General features: G+C 36.5%; 1 protein-coding gene across 1 annotated transcript in view; it reads left to right on the plus strand.

Annotated features, from left to right (window-relative positions):
• The window catches only part of LOC107738031 (supervillin-like), a 36,010-nt gene that overhangs the window by 12,907 nt on the left and 6,778 nt on the right, over nucleotides 1-16,325 (plus strand). The window contains exons 2-13 of the mRNA XM_016549707.1: nucleotides 1,679-2,183; nucleotides 3,357-3,521; nucleotides 4,411-4,587; nucleotides 7,105-7,139; nucleotides 8,869-8,930; nucleotides 9,958-10,106; nucleotides 10,313-10,532; nucleotides 12,691-13,223; nucleotides 15,158-15,245; nucleotides 15,468-15,515; nucleotides 15,672-15,740; nucleotides 16,089-16,163. Coding sequence (XP_016405193.1) covers nucleotides 1,873-2,183; nucleotides 3,357-3,521; nucleotides 4,411-4,587; nucleotides 7,105-7,139; nucleotides 8,869-8,930; nucleotides 9,958-10,106; nucleotides 10,313-10,532; nucleotides 12,691-13,223; nucleotides 15,158-15,245; nucleotides 15,468-15,515; nucleotides 15,672-15,740; nucleotides 16,089-16,163 — 1,932 coding nt within the window. The 5' untranslated portion in view covers nucleotides 1,679-1,872. The remainder of the gene's footprint in view (nucleotides 1-1,678; nucleotides 2,184-3,356; nucleotides 3,522-4,410; nucleotides 4,588-7,104; nucleotides 7,140-8,868; nucleotides 8,931-9,957; nucleotides 10,107-10,312; nucleotides 10,533-12,690; nucleotides 13,224-15,157; nucleotides 15,246-15,467; nucleotides 15,516-15,671; nucleotides 15,741-16,088; nucleotides 16,164-16,325) is intronic.

A 16,325-nucleotide genomic window follows, 5' to 3' on the forward strand; every position in this document is an offset into this window, starting at 1 on the left:
TCTTCGCCCAAACAGACAACGCATAGATCGTGTGTGTCATCGGGTGTCAAATAGCGATGACATGGATGCACACACCTTCTAAACGCTCTGCTAGTGCTTGCCATAATGAATAGAGATAGCTCTTACTTTTTCCTTGGAAATGCATGCTTCAAACAGAACAGTCAATGAAGACGAAGAAGAGGATGATGTGTGCTCCCGGCACCTATTTATACTATAGTCGCACCGGTAGTGACGTCATGGCTGTCGCCGGCCAACAAGTTGGTGTTTTTTCAATGTATGCTTCAGACACGGGTCACGACGAGGCGTCCCCCATAGCGACCCCTAGAGGACGCAGTTCGAAGTTCCCATGAAAGGGAACCTTTATTTGTGTATTTGTGAGATCAAAGATGTGTAAAATTAGCAACAATAGTAATTTCTAAATTGAATTATAGTTTTCCTTCAAGCCTGTTCCTGTGACCAGCAGTATTTGTTTGATACTGCAGCATTATAGTAAATGTTTCTTTCGGGTTAGTTTGACCTGATCAACCAACCAACCAACCAACCAATCCAAAAAGACAATTAGCAGCAGTGTACTTTTGCAATGGATTTATTTTTAAAAACAAATTAAAATGTTCGGCAAGGATGTGTTAAATTGATCAAAACTGACAGAAAATACATTTATAATTTTGCTAAAGATTTCATTTACTTCAAATAAATGCTGTTCTTTTGAGCTTTCTATTAATAAATGTATCCTGAAAAAATGCATTTACAGTTTCCACATCAATAATAAGCAATACAACTGTTTTCAACATTGATGATAATATTAAATGTTTCTTGAGCAGCAAATCAGTATATTAGAATGATTTCTGAAGGACCATGTGACACTGAAGACTGGAGTAATGATGCTGAAAATTCAGCTTTGCATCACATGAATAAATTACATGTTAAAATCTATTGGAATAGAAAACAGGAATTTAAAATTGCAATAATATCACATAATATTGCTGATGATATTTACTGTACTTTACTGTAATTAATGCAACTTTGGTGAGGATAAAAGAATCTTACTGACCCCCCAACTTTTCTGAGCTATTAAAAGGTCAGTGGGGTCTTTGAAAATACCCGATACACATAGGCTAGCTTAATCATTTTATGATGTTGCATGCTTCTTGGAATTTATGTCTTGTAATTTAAGATGGTATAAGCAGCTGTTTGTTTTTATGTAGGAATCTCTTTTTTTGGGGGGGTGGGGTGGTGTTGTAAGTGTTATTACTATTTTGACTTAACGTTAGTAGGAAAATATCAGTAAACTTGCTGAGACTGCAATATACTAAAATACACCTGTGTTGGGTGTTGATGGATCAGCTTATCTGAAGAATGGCTTGCTCTCAAAGACTGCATGCTGAGTTGAGCTGCACTTCAGAGGTGTAGAGTGTCAGTGCAAGAGGAGTTTCCCAAATGCAGGAGCTCAGCAAAGCAGGTTATGGAGCACATTTCCACAGATAAATAAGAAAGAGAAATGCTAGTTTTACAGGTAGGTTTATAGCCTTGCATGAAGAAATTAAAAAGTAAACAGGGTCTATATTTGTTGTGGAGATGATTATTAAATGAACTCGCTTTCGTGTTCTCCTGTTTATAGATATGTGACTTATGAATGTGTCTGTTTTAATCAAGAAGTATTTTATTTGTTTTTCAACAGTGCCATGTCCTCGGGGAAGTAATCAGGATGGTACACAAATGCATTATTAGAGGAACCTGCTGTAATTTGGGCTTCTGATCAACCAAACATTTTCAGTTGAGACTCCACCCTTGTTTTTTCCAATTTGAGGAGTTGATATCATCTTAATCACACACCAGGAATTATACTTCAGACTTCCAAAGTGAGTTCATGATATGGACAAAATGGAAAGTGTAGCCCAGGAGTCCAGAGCTGAACGGATAGCTCGCTACAAAGCAGAGAGACGCCGAGAGCTGGCCGAGCGTTACGGCAGCCAGGAAGAGGAGCTTCCATCTAACTGGTCGAGAAGAGAGAGGGAAGGACGCGGCGGCCGTGACTCTACCTATGCGGATAAGTCTGTTTCAGGAGGAATGAATGGAGGGATGGGGAGGAATGGACAAACGCCACTGGAAGAGAGGCCTGTTCCTGCAAAGATCTCCAATGGGTGTAAGGTGAACGCCTGTGGAGAGAACACACACCAAAACAGGTCAGCTTTCCTGTGCCTTTGTATCACACAAAAATTTGTGACATTCCTCTCAGCCCAACTAATTGTAATTTTGGTCACAGTTCACTTTAAGGTCCAATTCTCGCAATTAACAAGCCATTAACTGTGTCTTTTGTCTCAATAAACTCATAATTTGCTGATTATTAATAGTTAGTACAGTAGTTGTTAAGTTTAGGTATTGGGTAGGATTAGGGATGTAGAATATGATCGTGCAGAATATGTGCTTTATAAGTACTAATTAACAGCCAATATGTTAACAATAGGCATGCTAATAAGCAACTAGTTAATAGTGAGAATTGGTCCTTATACTAAAGTGTTGCCAAAATTCAAAATCATATTGAAAAGATCAAGTTGAAATTTTTCTTATTTACTTTCCTAATACACATTCCTGGTTTTACTGTGGGCATAAGAAAGGCATTACGGTAATTGCAATGAGGGAGATATGGAAAAATTTCTGCCAATATTTAGGCTGACTTACACAGGATTACCAGCTTTGAATATATTCTGATCCCCACTAGGTTTTGCTATATTTCTCTGTGCACTAAAAAAAAGAATATTTAGACCTTGAATTTGAATGACACGGTTTTAACATAAACAAACTAATTAACTTAATGTGTTACATATTTGACAGTCGTACAGACATGAAACAGGTCAGATATCTGTACTAAAAAAAAAAAGCATGGCATATTCGGTTATTAACAATTTGTATCTGTCTGATTTTATTAAAAATGATTTGCTTAAAATATGGCAAGTTGTGGAACAAGCAGTATTCAGTAAGTTCAAATGTGTGAGATTGAAACAAAGTTGATTTATTGATGATAAATATATAAACCTTGTGATTGTGTATTTAAAACACATTCAGTTTATTAGTACTATTACAGAAATCTTATTTGTTTAATGTATGTATGACTGGCAAATATGCATCACATTAAGTTAGTTTCTTTATGTCAAAACTGTGTAATCCAAATGGATGGAAATGTTATATGCAATTCAAAAACATAAATCATAAATTTAGGCCTAAATATTTTTTTCCAGCTACACTTTTATCATTCTCTATATCCACCCCTGTCCCTCTTGTCTCTCAGCTGTCCCTTCCTTGCACACTTTATTTCCTCCAGTTCTTGTCTCTAGTTGAAGTCTTCTGCCTCTCTCCAGGGAAAGTTTGTTGGGCTCGTCTGGTACAGTGGCTGGGGAAAACCCTCCAGACTCCCATGGGCCCTCAACCCCTGACACTCCTCAGTTACACACTCATGTATCAGTAGGCCAGCTGAAGAACGCTCTTCTACAGCAAACCTCGAGCCCAGCTCCGTCTGATAGAGTGTAGGGACGCCTCAGTGTGTGTGTTCATTTCCTGCTTCATTCTGTTTGTATTACCCCAGGCAAAACATTTACACTAACTCTAACACTAGTATTTTACATAATAATTTCACTTTTTTTCATAAAGTGTCCACTTTAAAATATGTTTGAAATTGCCCTATAAACGCTGTATATATTTTAATATACAATCCATATTAATATAATGTATATGCTACTATTCAAAAGTTTGGGGCCATTTTTTTTTTAAAGAAGTTATTATTTTTATTCTGCAAGGATGCATTAAACTGGTCAAAAGTATAATTTCTATTAAAAAAAAATGCTGTTATTTGAACTTTCTATTCATTTTAAAATCTTGAAAATATATCAGTTTCTAAAAGTATATTAAAGGGGTCATAGGATGCTACATGCACTTCCACCCAGTGTTTTAAAAAAAAAATCTGGTTAAATGTTTTCCCCTGCGTTACTTTATTAGTTACTTGAAAAAAGTAATCTGATTACGTAACTCGCGTTACTTGTAATGCGTTACCCCCAACACTGGCTGTCATTCATTGTTCATTGTTATCCTTGTATGCTAAATATTCAATTTTGGGGTTCACTTTAGTTTATCTTTATCACTGGAGTTTATTTCTGATCTCTTTATGTAATAAATTGTATTCTGTGCACATTTTGTGGTGCTAACACAATGCTAATGCGCACCTGTAGTTTTGGGGCAGTGTGTTAGATTCTGTCTAACACTCTACCATCTTCAGTGTGCTGTGAGGATAAACTCTGTGTGCAGAGCTCTTTTCTAATCTTTTCCTTTGACTCATTGCTTCTTTCTCTGTTTCTTTTTCCCCCACTCACACGTTCGTCCTCTCCTTCATCTGTTATGGTCTGTCTACTCAAATATTAGAGCCACTGATGATGGCGTGGTGGCCTTGACTCTTGACCTCGCAGTTCAACCAGGTGCAGAAGGAAGTCGTCGGCGTACCCGTCGATACATGCCAGGGGATTCTGCAGGGAGCCGCAAAAATAGTGAACGCTTTCGTACTCAACCCGTAACAGCCTGCGAGATAAAGGACATCTGCGGGTATGGAGACGCCTGTCTCTGATCTCCACTTCAGTGTGCCCGCAGTGTGCTTAAAGCAGTTGCTTACTATAGACACACTAACTTTATTGGGTGTTTTGCCTGTCATTAACCTTTTAAGATGTGACAAAAACCATTCGTACATGCAAATGCCTCTGATCATTGCTTCCATGCAGTACCATTCAGAAGTTTGTGGTCAGTTTTTTTTTTTTAAACGAATACTATTATTCATCAAGTAAGCTTTGAATTGATCAAAAGTGAACATTAATACTGTTACAAATTTTTTCTATTTTAAATAATTGTTTTTTTTTAACTAAAATGTTATTTTTAAATATTCATATTTTTGTATTTTCAAATTAATATTTTGCAATATTACTGGTTTTACTGTGCACGTTTTAAAGGTAAAAATAGTTTTGGTAAGCATAAGAAACTTATTTCAAAAACATCAAAAAATTGCACCGACCCCAACTTTTGAATAGTAGTATACAGTCGTGGTCAGAATTATTAGCACCCTTGGTAAATATGATCAAAGAAGGCTGTGAAAATAAATCTGCATTGTTAATCATTTTGATCTTTTATTTAAAAAAATCACATAAATCTAACCTTTCATTGGAGAATAAGAATTTAAAATGGGGGGAAATATCATTATGACATAAATGTTTTTCTCTAATACACATTGGACACAATTAACGGCACCCTTTTTATTCAATGCTTTTTTAAACCTCCATTTGGCATAATAACAGCTCTGAGTTTTCTCCTATAATGCCTGATGAGGTTAGAGAGCACCTGACAAGAGATCAGAGACAATTCCTTCATCCAATGCAGATTTATTTTCACAGTCTTCTTTGATCATATTTACCAAGGGTGCCAATAATTCTGACCACAACTGTATGTACATAAATTGGAGCATGTTTCTGCCACTGGATAAAAAAAAGAAAAAAAAAGAATGGTATTAATAAAAGGTAATTGTGACTTTTTATCTTACAATTCAGTTTTTTAGTTTAGTTTAGTTTAGATCTCTCAATTGCAAGAATTGCAAGATATAAACTCACAATTGCATGGAAAAGTCTAAACTGTGACATGAAAAATAGCAGTCACCTTTTTTTGTTTTTTATTCAGTGGTGGGAACAAAATAACAGAGTTCAGAGATGTAAACTCAGCATTCTGAGAAAAGAGTCAGAATTAGGAGATATAAAATCAGAATTGCAAGGAAAATGTCAGAATTCTGAGTTATCTCTATTAACTATTGCAATGCTCTTTTGGCAGGTCTTCCAGCCACTTCTATCAAACCTCTACAATTAATCCAAAATGCCGCTGCAAGATTAATCTTTAATGAGCCGAAAAGAAAGCATGTCACACCTCTGCTCATCAATTTGCACTGGCAACTCAATCTGAGCAGCTGAGTCCTTAGCCATTTTCAAGAAACGACTAAAAACACATCTGTTCCACCTTTATTTGACCCTCTAACTCTAGCACTTTCTATTCTATTTTAATTATACTTTATCTAGATTTATCTTCTTTTTTTTATTAAAAAAACAAAAACAAAAAACACTAGCTTTCTATTTTTCCTATTATATCTACTTGTTTTTCTTTGTGTGTGTGTGTGTGTGTGTGTGTGTGTGTGTTATATATATATACCTCTATACCTCATATTGTTGCTCTTTTGTTAGTTTTGACTGCTTTTATTGTCCTTGTTTGTAAGTCGCTTTGGATAAAAGTGTCTGCTAAATGACTAAATGTAAATGTAAATGTAAATCTCACAATTCTGAGTTGCGAGTTCTCAAAATTCTTTAAAAAAAAGTCTGAATTGTGAGATAAAAAGGTGCAATTACCTTTTTTTTATTTGGGTATAGGATTAAGGGATGTAGAATATGGTCATGCAGAATAAGACATTAATATGTGCTTTATAAGCACTAATAATCAACCAAAAGGCCAGTAACATGCATGCTAATGAGATAAGTGAGACTTGGCCCCTAAACCAAAGTATTACCACACACACACACACAGACACATTTATAATATATACACTTTGTTGAATCACTGCATAGTAACAAATAAATGTTTAAGAAAGTGCTGGGCGTGTTTGTTGTTATTTTAGTGATTTAAGAGTAAAATCAAAGGAGTTTTTAGTGCTATTGTACCTTTCAATATCATAACTATCTGGAATATATTAACAGATGTCAGAGATCATAAGTCAGCACAGTCCTTTCCTTTGAGTCAGGAAATGAACTCAACATGTATCTTATGTGCTAGATAGGATCATCAAACAGGGTGTGTGTGAGAGCTCATAGTTTTAATAGTTAGCATTATGTCATGCTTATAACCTGCACAGATGTGTCTGTGTCTGTCGCAATGCCTGTTGTGCAGGAGAGGCTTGTTACAGCAGATCTGGCGTGAAGTCATCTCACTTTTTTCTGTGTATCTTTTACTTTGCATGAGAAGGTTTGAGTGAGTGGTTGAGTGTGATTGTCTGGTGCTTCCTGTTACTCTGAGAGTTCTCGTTTTTTCTTTATTTCACAGAAGAATGGACGATGAAAATCAAGACAACTCACAAAGTAAGTGCATAAAATTGCTGCATTTTTTATTTAGGTGATTTAAGTAATTAATTCATGTGGTTCCAAAGTTAAAACCTGCAGTAAGAAGCTCATTGCACTTTTTGTTTTTTTTAGTAAATTAAGCTAAAACTCAAATAATTTTGACAAGATAAATAGGTGAAAACAAAGATGATGGTATAATACTGAAATATTTTTGCAATTAATTGTTGATGAAATTTTAGTATACTTTTCAAAAGTTTGGGGTTGGTATAACTTTTGATGCTTTTTTAAAGATCTATATTGTGAAATATTATTACAATTTAAAATGAAAATGTTTTCTATTTTAATATATATTAAAATGTAATTTATTTCTATGTGCAAAGCTAAATTTTCTGCATCATTACTCCAGTCTTCAGTGTCACATTTTCTGTCAGAAATAATTTTAATATGCTTATTTGCTGCTCAAGAAACATTTATGATTAATATCAATGTTGCTTAATATTTTTGTGGAAACCGTGATACGTATTTTGCAAGATTCTTTGATTTACGTTTACATTTATTAGTTTAGCAGACACTTTTATCCAAAGCGAATTCAGTTATTTATTTGATGAATAGAAAGTTCAAAAGAACACCATTTATATGAAACATTGTAAATGTTATTATTTCCACTTTTGATCAGTTTAATGCTGAATGAAGTATTGATTTATTTGTAAAAAAAAAAAAATCTTACTGACCCAAAACTTTGATCGGTAGTCTATATACTGTAGTATTTACATGTATAGCAGGTTTTTTTTTTTTGGTCAATGATTGTTTAACTGTAGTCTGAGTGGCCTTTCATAAGTTTTGTAACTCTAACGCTACATAGTATCAATGCAACGTAATACCTATTTTAAAAATAACATTTTTATAGTACTGCTAGTTTTATGATGGAATAAAACGATGGATCAAAGTGAGACTGTGTGTAGTGGAAGTGTGTAGGATACCATAGTAAACCAAAACATAAACACACTCTTATACACTTTTACACATGCAAATATTTTGAGTAAGTGGATACTGTCGTATAAACAGTTATAATGACCTCTGTTTTATTACCGGAGAGAGGATAAATCTTAAGAGGCTGCATTAGAGCAAGCTTAAAGAGTGATAAATATAAGTTATGCTTTTTAGGACAGTAATAAGCCACACAAAATCATCTAATCATCTAAAAACACAGTTAGCAAAATGAACCAAGTTCACACATCACCTGAGAGACAAACAGAGGGAAGAAATGTGTGTGTGTGTGTGTGTGTTTGAGATCAGCCGTAAATCTGCCAGTCAAGAGAAGTACACACAGGTGAAGAATACATCTGCCAGGCCGTGTGTGAGTTTGGCCAAACACGGAGCAATGAGTTTATGAGTGCATGAGAGAGTAGGTATGATATGTTTGTTAGTCATTTAGTGATCTCACACAGACATTTGGCCATTATGATCTAAGTTGAATCAAATGCACATGTGTGTGCGCGTATGCATAGTTTTATGGCCAAATATTATAAATATTAAATAATATTTTAAATAATTCTGAAACTGCAAAAAGTCTTTTAACGGAAAGGATTGAGCTACAGTTAATTCATTATAGTTCCTTAATCAACTCTGAAAAACAGTAGTAGTTATGGTATGTCCTCAATTAGATAAATATGTGTCTGTGTGTGTGTGTGAATCAGCACGGTGATCCTTTTCCACATGTAATGTGTGCTTGCTGTTTTTCTTGCAGTGGATGTAAAGACAGATGACAGAGCCAAGATGAGTGTAGCTGCCAAGATGTCTCTGTTTAAAGTAGGTGAAACAAGAGCCCACCATATCGCTTTAGCAACTGCTGCAGGCTGAAAAGAAAAAGGTCATTGCCATGGATGGAATACACACACACCTTGTATATATTTACCCGTGTGGGGACTTCCCAATTTACTGTTCTTAATAGAAGCTAATTATATATACTGTAGTGTAGACTATACTTATCCGGTACCATAAAATACACCTTTTGGTGTTTTAGTATTGAGTACTTTTATGATTATTCTGTTTTGTCAGGCATCATTGTCTTATATTTTCAGAAATTACACACTCAGAGCATACACTCACATACAAAGTTCTTCCAGAGTTTTTTGTTTTTGTTTTTTTAGAATAAAGCAAATATACGAGTTGTGAAAAACAACTTCTAGGAAACATTAGATGATTAATTTTGAATGCACTCATTTAAATCTCTGGGTATGTGTAATTTTGGAGTACTCTCTCTCTCTCTCTGTTTCTGATCCAGAAAGTTTTTTCTTCTCTGTTCTTTCGCTTTGTCTGTCTTTGGACTGTAGGTGGTAATAAGACACCTGGAGTGTTTGGTTACAGCGTGACCCACTGGGTTTCATTGGTTATTGTGTCTTCCTTACCCAGAGTGCCAACCCAGGCTCTATTTTATTCATTCTGCCATTGACCCACTTCAACAGAGACATTTAAAATTGTATTGCAATTTCATTTTTGCCGATACAGAAATGACAGGAATTGTTCACCTAAATGTTCACCTATGGTAATTCTGTCATTCATTCATCCACATGCTGATGTGATTATGTGGATGATGCGGGGAACACATAAGTAGATTTTCACAAAAATGTTTTATGTACAATGAAAGTGAATTGTGACCAGGGACAAAACGTGGAGTATATTAGAGTGTATGCCAACATGAATGTAACGACTGAAATCTGAAATCACTTTTATGGTCATTTTTTGAGTTTGATGGCCCTTGGTCACCATTCACATTTATTTTAAGTAGCATGAACATTCATTCGTTAATTTTTGATTTATGTTGTTCCTCTTTTAGGAGTTGGAGAAGACAGCTTCACCTGAGGCTTCCTCATTCCTCAAACCTCGCTCCAGTAATAGTTTCCATGAGTGCAGAGTTCGCCGTAACAACGATCCTCGAGCACTCACTCAGCCAATCACCTTTGAGGAAACAGTGATGGCAGCGAGGTAAGGCAGGACTAATTTCTTGCCGCTTAACGCTCCATCTGTCTCACAATCTCTAGCTTTACTCACAACAGAAGAGCCACTGTTACATTAAAAAGTAATTCTGAGAGTTAAAGGGGTCATATGATGCGATTTCAATTTTTCCTTTCTCTTTGGAGTGTTACAAGCTCAATAACAAGCTTATTAACTCTCTATTATTCTTCCTCCAGTCCACAGGCAGGTGAGGCTGAGCCTGAGGTGGAGGATGATGTTGGCACTAAACTGTCGATGAGTGAGAAACTGGCTCTCTTCAACAAACTGTCTCAGCCCATATTGGGTGCTGTGGGGAGTCCCGCGAGAGACGGCAGCCCTCTAGAGGCCTCTGAGAGACGCAGACAGAAGGGTGCACGTTACCGCACACAGCCCATCACTGTGGATGAGGTCAATTTGGTAAGTGTATTTGCTGTGTGCATAAACATACTGTGTAGGTCTGCATATCTGTGATTACTAGAAGTCCTCTCCATTTGCCACTTGTGGAGTAACTGTTAAATCTGTCTAGTCGGTATGTATGGTGAACAAATCAGTGTGTTACAAGAGCTTTAGATCTAGTGACCCTCATGAAAGGACCAGATGTTCATGCTGGTTTATGCTGGCTGGTGCATGTTTAGCTGGTAGACCAGCATAGCAATTTTTCTTAACTCTTTCACCCCAGTGTTTTTTTGTTTTGTTTAAAGTTGCCAGTCACTGCCAACATTTTTGATAATTTTCACAAAAATCTTATGGCCCCCAGAATATTTTGCAAGTATGAATATCTAAACATGCAATGTCAAAAGAAAGAGCTTCATGCATTCATTTTTTATTAACACTTGAATGTTGATAGTTTTCATTACAATGCAACATTTTGAATAAAATGCTGAGAAAAATCAAACTTTTGTCAAAGAATATGTCTGGATCGGATTCAGAATGATGTTCAAAACATAGATAGAGAGTAGATTGCATCCATCAACACATCCAAAGCTTGCACAGTCCTATACCACTTCCTGGGTTGACATTTCATTCAGTATAAATTGCTAATTTAAAATAAAAATAATTAATATGGTAGAAATACTGGTCATTGGAATTATGATATTTGCAGTAATGCAATTTTGCGGCTGCAAATCTTCCATTGATATATATATATATACAGTGGTGGCCAAAATTATTAGAACACTAGTATTCACACATTCATTTTGCCATTAATTGTACAAATCCAGTGAGATTTTTGTTTGCGCAAGGAGTCTGACAACAGCCAGTGCTCCACACAGAGATCTTGATTATTACAATTAATGGCAAAATGAATGTTTGGAAATATAAACTGATATTTCCGACTGACACACTACAGCAAAGGATAGAAATAACTGACTTAAAACCAGTTTTTAGCTGGTGAAAATACTAGAGTTCTAATCATTTTGGCCACCACTGTATATATACAGGGAATTGTTTATTTTGTGACTATAAATTCTAGAGTACCTGCTCTGGTTCTTTCAGAGACATTGACAAGCTTTCTTCCACTCTTAGCTTCAGAAAGGGCCTGTTGAGCTTCCTCGTCTTCATCTGGCGCCTCACCTCTCTGACCGACAGCAGGCTGAGTCCATTAATCTTAAGCCCACTGTAGTGCATCTCTCTGGGCTGAGCTCTTCACAGGAGTGGGGTTCCTCCTCCGAACTCACCTCATCACCCCATCTGAAGCCTGCATCAGACAGCAACTCCCAGAATGCAGTGCAGATTAAAGGCATCTTGAAAAAGAGCTCTTCGGAGGGAGTGGTGTGGAGGAGTGAAAGCAGAGACCGGGATAACCTGAACGGACACGACCTGGAGCAGAATGGGAGGGAAAGGAGAGAGAGAGCAGTTATAGAGGAGAGACAGGTGTCACCTGTGGAACCGGCTCCTCTCTCGAGTGCTCCCTGGAGGCAGAGGGCAAGGAAGGAAGCCTCTGCATCCTCTGGCAGAACACGGAGATCTGCTCCTAAGCCTGAGTTACTTCCGTCTCTATCAGAGGACCTCCAGATCACTGAACAGAGCAGAGAATCAGCCATCAGTGACAGGTTCTCTCCCTTTTGACATTTCATTCAGTATAAATTGCTAATTTAAAATAAAAATAATTAATATGGTAGAAATACTGGTCATTGGAATTATGATATTTGCAGTAATGCAATTTTGCGGCTGCAAATCTTCCATTGATATATATATATATACAGTGGTGGCCAAAATTATTAGAACACTAGTATTCACACATTCATTTTGCCATTAATTGTACAAATCCAGTGAGATTTTTGTTTGCGCAAGGAGTCTGACAACAGCCAGTGCTCCACACAGAGATCTTGATTATTACAATTAATGGCAAAATGAATGTTTGGAAATATAAACTGATATTTCCGACTGACACACTACAGCAAAGGATAGAAATAACTGACTTAAAACCAGTTTTTAGCTGGTGAAAATACTAGAGTTCTAATCATTTTGGCCACCACTGTATATATACAGGGAATTGTTTATTTTGTGACTATAAATTCTAGAGTACCTGCTCTGGTTCTTTCAGAGACATTGACAAGCTTTCTTCCACTCTTAGCTTCAGAAAGGGCCTGTTGAGCTTCCTCGTCTTCATCTGGCGCCTCACCTCTCTGACCGACAGCAGGCTGAGTCCATTAATCTTAAGCCCACTGTAGTGCATCTCTCTGGGCTGAGCTCTTCACAGGAGTGGGGTTCCTCCTCCGAACTCACCTCATCACCCCATCTGAAGCCTGCATCAGACAGCAACTCCCAGAATGCAGTGCAGATTAAAGGCATCTTGAAAAAGAGCTCTTCGGAGGGAGTGGTGTGGAGGAGTGAAAGCAGAGACCGGGATAACCTGAACGGACACGGCCTGGAGCAGAACGGGAGGGAGAGGAGAGAGAGAGAGGTGATAGAAGAGAGACATATGACACCTGTGGCTCAATCTCCAGCTCCTCTCTCCAGCACTCCCTGGAGGCAGAGGGCAAGGAAGGAAGCCTCTGCATCCTCTGGCAGAACACGGAGATCTGCTCCTAAGCCTGAGTTACTTCCGTCTCTATCAGAGGACCTCCAGATCACTGAACAGAGCAGAGAATCAGCCATCAGTGACAGGTTCTCTCCCTTTTACTGTTTCGCTGTGTGTGTCTTGTCAGATATAGGCTACGCTACGTTTCAAAAGTTTGGGGTCATCAGGAAGGATGCAATAATTTGTTTAAACATTACAGTAAATAAAGGGAAATGAAGTACTCCTTCGCAGTCAGTTCAAACAATACTGATTCAAAAATGTAAAAACAGATACAGATTAGTCAGTGCTGCTGACATCAAACTTTGCACGTCCAATAAGAGTAAGGTGGTGCCACGTTTTATTTCGAAGTATTACCAAGATACAGCCTCACTTCCTGTTTGGGGCTCTTGGTATTGAAGTTCCATGGACATTTAATTCATTTTAATTAAATTCTTTACATATATTCAGAATTCATTATATTTGCACATAATGACTTTAAAGATCACTCAATTCAGTCTAATGGAAATCTGTCATACAATTGGAATCTAAATCTTTAAAACAGTTTTTCTAAGTGAAGGAAGAATTGTGAGTTTAAACCAAAAGTTATTTTAAAGTTATTATGATGTTTTTTGTTCCTTTTTGTGAGATTTTTATAAGTAGGTGGCACTGCTTCATATTACAAACTGTATTGTGTTTGTATTTGTTGTCATATTTATTTTTTAATTTATTATTATTATTTATTATTTTCATTGCACATTCATAGAATTTCTGCATTTCAAAAAATGAGGTGGATTGGGTGTTAAAAAGTTTTTTTTTTAAAACACATTTCTGCAGTGTTTTGACTAGTGCTGTCAAACGATTAATCGTGATTAATCGCATCCAAAATAAAAGTTTTTGTTTACATAATATATGTATGTGTGCTGTGTATATTTATTATGTATATATAAATAAACACACACACACACACACACACATGCATGTACAGAAGCTCATAGCCCAAGTTGCTTGAAGTCCAGTGTTAAGTTTCCACAGTCTGTGATGATTTGGGGTGCAATGTCATCTGCTGGTGTTGGTCCATTGTGTTTTTTGAAAACCAGCGTCACTGCACCCGTTTACCAAGAAGTTTTGGAGCACTTCATGCTTCCTTCTGCTGACCAGTTTTTTGAAGATGCTGATTTCATTTTCCAGCAGGATTTGGCACCTGCCCACACTGCCAAAATCACCAAAAGTTGGTTAAATGACCATGGTGTTGGTGTGCTTGACTGGCCAGCAAACTCACCAGACCTGAACCCCATAGAGAATCTATGGGGTATTGTCAAGAGGAAAATGAGAAACAAGAGATCAAAAAATGCAGATGAGCTGAAGGCCACTGTCAAATAAACCTGGGCTTCCATACCACCTCAGTAGTGCCACAAACTGATCACCTCCATGCTACGCCGAATTGAGGCAGTAATTAAAGCAAAAGGAGCCCCTACCAAGTATTGAGTACATGTACAGTAAATGAACATACTTTCCAGAAGGTCAACAATTCACTAAAAATGTTTTTTTTTTTATTGGTCTTATGAAGTATTCTAATTTGTTGAGATAGTGAATTGGTGGGTTTTTGTTAAATGTGAGCCAAAATCCTCACAATTAAAAGAACCAAAGACTTAAACTACTTCAGTCTGTGTGCATTGAATTTATTTAATACACGAGTTTCACAATTTGAGTTGAATTACTGAAATAAATGAACTTTTCCACGACATTCCAATTTATTGAGATGCACCTGTATATATTGCAGAAAAATAGGTTATGTTTATATTTTAAATGTATTTATTTATAATATAAATTATATGAATATAAATATAGACATGTGAATACATGTAAATATTTTCAAAATATATACTGTATGTGTGTGTATTTATGTGTACATAATAAATATGCACAGAACACACACATACATTATGCAAACAAAGACTTTTATTTTGTATGCGATTAATCACGATTAATCGTTTGACAGCACTAGTTTGGACCCTATTAAATGAGAAAACCTTGTCCGCAGGCTGACAGACTCAAAAGGAGCTGAGAAAGAAGAGGAGAAGCAAAATGCTACGGAAAGGTGCAATATCAGTCTAAGCAGTGCGCCACAGGTTTGTGAACTGTATGTGTGTGGTACAGTAGATGATAATTTCATTGTGTTTTCACAGAGAGCTAAAGTTTGAGGTTTATTCATATTTTTGTGATTAAATGAATGCATCAGCACGTGTTTTTGTGGTCAAATGTACATTGGCATGCAGCATGTGAGTCACAGGTGTCAGTCTAATTTTTCCTCTTGTCTTTCTCCTCCCTGGTTTCCACACTGCTCCCTGTAGGATGAGAATGTCACTACAGCTGAGTCTAACCCCCAAACTCAATGCTGGGTAAGAATGTTATGTGTTTTTACAGGTTAATGAATGAATGAATGAATGAATGAATGAATGAATGAATGAATGAATCAATCAATCAATCAATCAATCAATCAATCAATCAATCTCCTCTCCTCTCCTCTCCTCTCCTCTCCTCTCCTCTCCTCTCAGGAGCCTGTGTTTTCCTCTGTGTACTCTTTTTCAAGCTCCACACCTCAATATGTGATGTTTTTCAATGAGGTGAGAATTTCTTTCATTTTTTGTCCACATTAAACAGTTGGTGTGAATTTTCATAATATGACTGTGAATGTAATGAATGTGTTCATAAACTGCTATTGCTCTAAGCCTGTGCTTTTCAACACAACATCGGTGCGTCTGTTTTACTGTATATTGTATCGTGAATGTGTGTGTGTGTTTTTGTTTTTGCTTTGGCTGCCTTGTCATATTAAGTTCCACAGAATATTTGAGCAAAACATTTTCAACATTTAACTGTCAATTATGGTATGTCATTGATTTGATTTAGCTTCGACCGGCAGACCTAGACAATTGGTATTATTATACTCTTCTTCTTTCTTTTTGCCTCTCTAGAGGAGTCTTTCTTATGAAGCTCAGGAGGTTTGCACAACCACTCAAACCCAACCACAGGTGACAGGGAGAGTCAAGGTATTTTAAAGATACATAGACAATACTGTTAAAAAGTTTGGGGTCAGTAAGATTAAAAAGAAAGAAATGAATACTTTTATTCAGCAAGGATGCATTAAATTGGTCAAAAGTGAAAATAAAGACTTCTACATTGATACAAACAAATTATATTTCTAGAATTTC

This window comes from Sinocyclocheilus rhinocerous, unplaced genomic scaffold (assembly GCF_001515625.1).
Source record: "Sinocyclocheilus rhinocerous isolate Xijiao unplaced genomic scaffold, SAMN03320098_v1.1 scaffold461, whole genome shotgun sequence".
Taxonomy (NCBI): domain Eukaryota; kingdom Metazoa; phylum Chordata; class Actinopteri; order Cypriniformes; family Cyprinidae; genus Sinocyclocheilus; species Sinocyclocheilus rhinocerous.